The following is an 8,227-nucleotide window of genomic DNA, read 5'->3' on the forward strand; positions in this document are numbered from 1 at the left end:
CACGAAAGCCAGGAGCATCCAAAGACAATTACATTTTTACAAAGCCATGAACCGAGAGTATGAATTAAGAAAAGCTAGTAAATTCTCACCTCTAAAACTTTTCCTGGACTTTCCCAACTTTGTGCATGAAAACAGGTTGGTAACATTATCACTGACAATTATAGTCCCATAGGGTCCCTGGAAAACTAATGTGTGAAAAGGCACAGGACTGAGCATTTGGGATTCTTAGAGAAGACACATTCCATTTCAGGCTGCCTTTTAGAAAGGACAGGATTCCAGACAATAAAGAGCCTTAGAAATTATGTAATCAAGTCCCTCCTCTTGCAGATAACAAAATGTAACCTCTGGGAATTTGGCTTGCTAAACATTTCTTAATTGGTATTAGACACAAAGCTTACATGCACATGTCCTAACCCTGCACTGATGCTCTTTGCTCTTACATTTGGCCAGCCAAATAAAGTTCTTGTTGCACTAATCTTCAAGCCACAAACACTTAGTGCAATAAAAATACATTTCACTTGTTTGGAATTTGGCATATATTTTCCTTAGCAATAGATATACAATGACTATGTCTCTGAGCCAGCCCCAAATACTGAATGCATGCGCATGAAACAGTAGTATGCTTGAAAAACAAACAAGCAAACTTGTTTTCTTGTGAATCTAACACTGAACTGAATGTATTGTTCCGCCTTGAAAGGCAAGGAACAGAGGCATCTACACTTCCTACAGAGGACCCCTCCAGCTCCAAATCCCTGCTGCTCAGCTGGGGTCCAGTGGGTGAGGAGTGTGAAGCCTGGGGCTTCCGGAGGATAACCCCAGGGGGTACTTCTGTTTCCGGAGCTGGCTTCCCAGTTGCCATGTTTATTTTCTTCCCAGGCTTGGGATAATGACCACTTGCTGCTGCCCTATCTTCTGTCACCATCTAGGGTTCTGGACCAGTGTTTTTCTTCTCTCTGCCCTGCTGTTGCCCTCAACACAGTCTCCTAGTCTTATGTTGTTGCCACATACCTTTCTGTCCTTCAAATGTACACTCAAGTAGTGTTTTTATGGCTTGCCAAGGATTTACAACTACTCTCAGTGAGGGAAGAGATTAGAAATGGTTGTCTCTTCTGCTCCTTCAACCCTAGCCCCTTCTTTTATTTCCTTCAAATGGTGATGAGTTTCCTCCAGGTGTGTAAAGGCTTAGAATCCTGTGACCAGACTCACCCAGGTGTAAACACATTCAAAGATAGGATTTCTTGAGCATCCTTACCGGATTGAAGCAAGACTCTGAAAGCCAGAAAGGGCCTGGGCTTAAGGGGTTGGGAAGATGAGAACTTGAAGGAGATAAGCATCTTCAAAGCCACAGAGAGGAAGGAGGATGTAGCTCCCTGGCCACCCAGCCCCAGCTGAGGCTGCCGTATGTCTAGCGGTGCACACAACAGAGCTTTCCTATTTTCATGCCTGTTTACCCGGAACTCCAGGATCAGCTACCTGAGGAGAAAACTCATGATATATCTTCTTATGCCCTGTCAGCACTGAGTAGATAGTAAGTGATTGATAAATACTTGCTGACTGCCTGGGAACTTTCAAGCCACTTCAAGGGCATGATTTTCTTCAGTAACACGGGGGAGTGAAAGGTATTTCACTGTACCAAAATCTGGAGAAGTCTAAACAGCCATGGACGGTAGGTTTTCCTTACACATGTCTTTGGCACTTTTCTCCTAATTTAAGGTGAGTGCCTCTGAGGCAAACTTTTAATGAAAAAGTGTCACAGAAGTAGCTATGGAGCAGGTCAACCCGCCTCCTGGACCGATGTCAGCTGAAACGCACAACTGACCAGTTAGACCAACATCTGGCTCATATCAGGAAAAATACATAGTTTTGCCCTTCAGGGACTTATACTAACTTTCAAAGCTGACTTTTCAAATTCCAGGCACTGGCATCAATCCCTTTACTAATTAAGTATGCATTGCTCTGAGAAATAGGCACTCTTTTTTTGGCTGGGTAACAATAGCTATTCCACACAAGAACCTGTTTCTGAAACCACCCATCATGGAATGGAAAGCTACTGGATCACATCCAGAGAGTGCATTTCGAAAGCTTCTGGTATTTCTTGAAAAAGCTCCACCAAGTATATTGGATGCATATTCTTCAGTAGGGATATTTCAGAATATAGTCCGGAGCCTCATACTTGACGTAAATAGGATGGTCCCCAAAGGGAACAAGTCAGGAAGGTGCCATGAAGACATAAATAACAACTCCACAATGCCAGATGGTGAGGGGTAGCTTTTGTGGGACTAATAGAAACAGATTCCTAAAAACAATGGACAGAGTTTCAGTTCAACTTACAAAAAAAGGGCCAAGAAGTGGCCTATAAAAACTCTTTTAGCAAATCACAAGATATTGCATGAAGAAAAGTAGACAGGTATGTTTCAGCCTTTTCTGAAGGCTGAACGTGAAGTAATGAAGAAAGTCAAGGAAACAAAAGTACTTGGAGATTCTGATGACTGGTTAGATACAGAAACTTTTATTATAGAAGACTCTGGAATCTTCTTTGGCTGTCTTGAAACACAGCACTGATTCCTACCTTTACAAAGCAGTCTCTGTGCTTTGAGCAAGGCGCTGGCCACAAGACTCACAGGCTTCCCCCTCGCCCCTGTTATTCTATGACCACAGCTTTTTAATACTTTGAGTCTTTGCAACACATTCCAATTATAACTTTGTAAGCTGCTCAGTGCCTCAGAGAAAACTTTCAAATTCTTCTGGGTGGCTTTTACAGTCTGAAGTTTTACGCTAAACACATCTTATTTAAATAAGCTGGAAAAACCATTCAGATAGGTCACCCTAGCTTAGTTCCATGGCTGTGAGGGTTGTAAAATCTATGCTTCATTGTCCTCTCAGTATTGTGTGTTCATTTTTACTGGATTCATCACGGTACACAGGGAGTGCATAAGACTGTAGGACTCAAATTGTATGCACTCCAGAGCTCAAAAAAAGGCAAAGAGATAGGTTAGACCTAGCTGGCAATGGGATTATCATCTGCTTCATCTGCCCTTGTCAAAACTTGACAAGGCTTGAAGCTTTGAGAGTGAAAATAAAGTATGAAGCAAGCTAAATATAGAAGAATCCAGTTCTGAATATCTTCTCTTTTTTTTTCTCTCTCTTTTTTTTTTCCCTTTGTACATCCAGCGGAATACACCGATGTAAAAAAATTGCCACAACTTACTCAAACATTTATTTGTGCCAGGAGAAAATACTCGCAGGAAGAAAGCAACTGCAATAGGCCATGTCTTCAGAATAATAGATCAAGTTCACTTTTCCATTATGGACTGAAATGAGTTCTCCCCAAGTTCACATGTTGAAGTTCTAACCCTCCCTCCGAATGTGATTGTATGTGGAGACAGAGCCTTTAAACGGGCGATTCAGGTAAAATGAGGTCATATGGGTGGGCTCTAATCCAACAGGACAGGTGTCCTAAGAAGAGATTAGGACACAGACATATGTACACACAGAGGAAGACGATGTGAGGATACAGCATAAAGATGGCCACGTGCAAGCTAAGGAAGGGTATCAGAAAGAAAACAACCCCACTGACACCCTGACTTGGGACTTGCAGCCTCCAGAACTATGAGACCATAAATGTCTGTTGTTTCAATCAGCCAGTCTGTGCTACCTTGTTACAGCCATCCTAGCAAACTAATATATCCAGGGCTCCTTACTACCAATTGTGGACACTGGTTCCTTCTTTTATGAACTTCATTTCACTATTTCCCCTCACTTTCTTTTACCCTACTGAGCATGTCTTCCTTTCATCGGCCCTGACTCTGTCTATACTTGTCTTTTAAAAGAGGGTCTCTTCCCTTCTGCCCAAACAGATGTGGAACCTTGGAAGGCATCTTACATCTGGCATCCCCGTGTCTGTCTAGAGGCTTAGGTTCTCGAAGCTCACATGTGCATCTAGTTTTCAAGAGCCTAGTGCACAGAATCATTTGGTATCCTCTCTGGCTGACTCTGACCACGTCACTCAATTTCTCTGAGTTTCTATGTCTTCATATATTTAAAAAAATAGTAATGGGAATTATTGCATGGGGTAGTTGTGAATTTCAATTCAGACAAAACATTGGAAAATACTCTCTTATTTTTTTTAAAGATTTTATTTATTTATTCATGAGAGACACAAAGAGACAGAGAGGCAGAGGCAGAGGCAGAGGGAGAAGCAGGCTCCATGCAGGGAGCCCGACATGGGGCTCGATCCTGGATCTCAGGATCACGCCCTGGGCCGACGGCAGATGCTCAACCACTAAGCCACCCAGGTGTCCCCGGAAAACACTTTATATACTAATCACCGTGGCTCAATTTTTCTATTGGTAAAACAGGTACTGCCTAGAAGTTTGTAGTATAGTACCATGAAAAAAACAGATCAGCAAATAATTAGAACTTTTGTGACTCTCGATACTATGTATTTTAAAGGATTATTTCTACTCTATATTTCATTGGCCCAATAAAGTTTACTTTTGTTTCTCCTGCCACTTAATATTTATGAAGAATGTTGTTCTTGATACTGAAAGATGGGTTATGAAGACACAAAAGACCCGGTTCTTGCCTTCATGGATCCTGTAATCTATTTAGAAAAATACTTCTTATAGTAAAAAATGCTTATAAAATCAGTTCACAGAGGTTTTCAGGGTTCTGATCAGGTCAAATCAGGTACCTACCTGAACTCTCCAGGACAACTTCTCAGAAAGCACTTTCCAACTATCATGTACTAAAGCCACTGCCAGCAGAAGCTAATAAATCTGATTTAAAAGATTTAAAATTAAGAAAAGTAATAAAAACCAGAATGCTAAGTAGTGTATTTTACTTTAAACAAATCTAATTCTATAATTATTTATAAAATAGAATGCTTTCATAAACAAGTATCTCTAATAATCTTAAAACTTGATTTGAATAATCAAATTCTTTGTTTTTCATTAGCTCCTCAGGAACCCCTGAAAATAAGATAATTGACAATAACAACATTCCAGTAGAAAGAACATATACTCTTCAGAAATGCAACCAATATTTGACTTTAGAGATATCTGACTTTGAAAACATCTCAACCAAAAAGAAAGCCACATAATTATTTTTAGATATTTACAGTCACTATTAAGAATGATCCAAATATGGTAATTTGGTAGGGATATGGGGATAAAAGATTTAATGCTTCAGAAGCAGCATGTCCTAGCAGTCATATTTGGATTTAGATCCTGACTTTACCACTTACTAACTGTAAGACCTGAGGCAAATTACTGTACTTTCCAAGTCTCATCTTCCTCAGAGTTTAAATCGGTCCGTGAATAACGTGTGCATTGCAAAGGCAAAGGTGATGGCATAGATGAAGCACAAAGCTCAACTCTGTTCAGATCAGTGGCAGGGGATATCCTGGGTGCAATTTCTAAATAAGAACATATCAGAATGGATTTATAGTTGCTTTCTAGTCTTTTCCTCTCCCTAAATTGTGAATTTTTCTTTTTCTTTTTTTTAATAATAAATTTATTTTTTATTGGTGTTCAATTTGCCAACATACAGAATAACACCCAGTGCTCATCCCGTCAAGTGCCCCCCTCAGTGCCGGTCACCCAGTCACCCCCACCCCCCGCCCTCTTCCCCTTCCACCACCCCTAGTTCGTTTCCCAGAGTTAGGAGTCTTTATGTTCTGGCTCCCTTTCTGATATTTCCCACACATTTCTTCTCCTTTCCCTTATATTCCCTTTCACTATTATTTATATTCCCCAAATGAATGAGAACATACACTGTTTGTCCTTCTCCTATTGACTTACTTCACTCAGCATAATACCCTCCAGTTCCATCCACGTTGAAGCAAATGGTGGGTATTTGTCATTTCTAATGGCTGAGTAACTGTGAATTTTTCTAATTCAACTTTGTATGTTTCTCTCACCACTTAATCCCAAGTCTGGCTCTATACATAGGCACGGGGGGCTCCATCCCAGGACACTGGGATCATGACCTGAGCTGAAGGCAGACATTTCACTGACTGAGTCACTCAGACGTCCCCACATAGATAATTTTAAATCAGTGGCATGAGGGGCACCTGGGTGGCTCAATGGGTTAAGCGACCCACTCTTGATTTCGGCTCAGGTCAGGATCTCAAGGTCATGAGATGGAGCCCCACGTGGGGTTCTGCCCTGAGCATGGAGCCTGCTTAAGATTCTCTCTCTCCCTCTCCCTCTGCCCACCCATCCCTACCCTCGTGCACTCTCTCTAAATAAGTTAATTAATTAATTAATTAATTAATTGGAAGCAGAAAAAGAAATAAATTGATGTGTGGAATGCAGCTTATGAACTATTAACAGATCAGTATCTTTGACAAACACAATGAAAATCTGAGAAACAAACTAAAAACACCAAAAGATAGCTTTAGCTATAATAGGATAAATGGGAAAGGCAGGGAGGGTGTAAAAATACTACTGTAGCTGTCAATCACTACTCTGGAAAAGAGCATTCAAATTCCTTTCCAATATTTTTTTCTGCAGTGTATGGCTAAAACAAATAATCTTTGAGATAATAAGCCAAAATTATCTAGCACATTTACATGTAAAAAAATGTCCAGTGAAAAAAAGATATTCTCCCTCAAGCTTTGTGAAATTCGTCTTTGTAAAACATTTTAAGATGCAACTGTTTGAACGTTTCACACTGTACCTGCTACCTACTGCATGTGCTTTTATTTTGCAAAGATTTTGGTCACTATGTTGGAAGGTTGAAGGCCAATTCGTTTGCATGCATCCAAACCAGGTTCCATATATTTTTTAATAATAAAAATTAAGGGACGCCTGAGTGGTTCAGCGTTTGGGCCTCTGCCTTTGGCTCAGGACGTGATTCTGGAGTCCAGGGATTGAGTCCCGCATCAGGCTCCCTGCATGGTGCCTGCTTCTCCCTTTGCCTGTGTCTCTGCCTCTGTGTGTGTGTGTGTGTGTGTGTGTCTGATGAATAAATAAATAAATATTTTTTAAAAAATAAAAATTAAGGAATATCCTTCAGCTGATGCTATATGAAACAGAGTACTTATTGTTATTACTTTAGAAAGGAGTATTTTCTAACTTTTCCATGCCTTCTATCAGACCACAATCCAACATTTCGAAAGCAGAGGACTACAGCATTCAGCAGGTGGTAGCCTGATTGCCTCACCAAAGGACAAGTGTCGGCCAATACACTTGAGTTAACGATCGGGACGAGACAAAAGTTGGCTCATCTTGGGGAAAAGCTCCCGAAGATTTTGCATCCCCCCCCCTCCCGCGCCCCTCCGTCGCCCGGCAACCCAGGCACGCCGTGGCTCGGCCCCGCCCCTGCTGCCATGGCAACGCGGCCGCGCCGGCGCGCGGGCTTTGTGCTCGGGGCGCCGGGGGACTGCTCGGCGCGCTCGCCCACGGCACCTGCTGGGCACCAACTTTTCCAACCTTCGCTGTCCAACGGCTCTGCCCGGCTCCTCCCCAGAGCCGCCGACCCCCGCCTTCTCTCACCCTTGTTTCCGAAAAAGCGTTACACGCGCACAGGATGGCAGCCACCTGCTGCTGGGTGGTCCCCCCTGCAAACGTGAGGGAGAGGGGACAGCCGGCAAAGGACACCCACTTACCTTCCTCAGCATCCCTCCACGATGGCCGGGGGCTCCCCGGGAGGATCCGAGCATCCCGCGCCGAGCTCAAAGTGTGAAGGAAGTCTCGGAGCAGCCGCGCGCAAACTTGCACCCGGGCGAGCGCCGCCCCCGGGGCCCCTGAGCGCCCCTCATTTGCACCACAAAGGGCGGGACCTCGGGCCCCGCCGTCGGGAGACGTTAATCCGGCCGGCGTTGGCCTTCCCGGCGGGAGTTCACTGCGGCTCCGAGGGGCCGCTCAGATGCCACATGCCCCCGGCGAGGGCAAGGGCGCTGACCCTCCTCCGGGCGAGGGGGGCTTCCCGGGCCCGCGGCTCCGCTGGCGCGCAGGTCCGCGGGGGCCCGGGCGCAGGGCGGGGCGGCCGGCGGAGCCCGATCCCGGGGCCCTGGGTCATTTCCTCGCAGAGCTGGTCTCCGCGGCTCCGTCCCCGCCCCCTGCGGATGCATATTCATGAGAGGGCGGAGTCTCTCTCCATCTTTTTTGAATCCTCCGGGTTGAGGAAGCCGAGGGAAGGAAGAGGAACGGTTTGATTTGCAAGGAAACGCTGCGAGAAGAGGGTGGGAAAATAACTGGTAACGTAAATAAGCAAACGTAGG

General features: G+C 44.1%; 1 protein-coding gene across 2 annotated transcripts in view; it reads right to left on the reverse strand.

Annotated features, from left to right (window-relative positions):
* SPATA13 (spermatogenesis associated 13) overlaps positions 1 to 7,847 on the reverse strand; it is a 346,365-nt gene extending 338,518 nt beyond the window's left edge. The window contains exon 1 of one of the 2 annotated variants that reach the window (XM_041765381.1): positions 7,613 to 7,847. In XM_041765381.1, the coding sequence (XP_041621315.1) occupies positions 7,613 to 7,666 (54 nt within the window). In that variant the 5' untranslated portion in view covers positions 7,667 to 7,847. The remainder of the gene's footprint in view (positions 1 to 7,612) is intronic. The other variant, XM_041765384.1, reaches the window with a different exon arrangement.
* Positions 7,848 to 8,227: the final 380 nt, after the last annotated feature.

Source organism: Vulpes lagopus, chromosome 8, assembly GCF_018345385.1.
Source record: "Vulpes lagopus strain Blue_001 chromosome 8, ASM1834538v1, whole genome shotgun sequence".
Classification (NCBI taxonomy): domain Eukaryota; kingdom Metazoa; phylum Chordata; class Mammalia; order Carnivora; family Canidae; genus Vulpes; species Vulpes lagopus.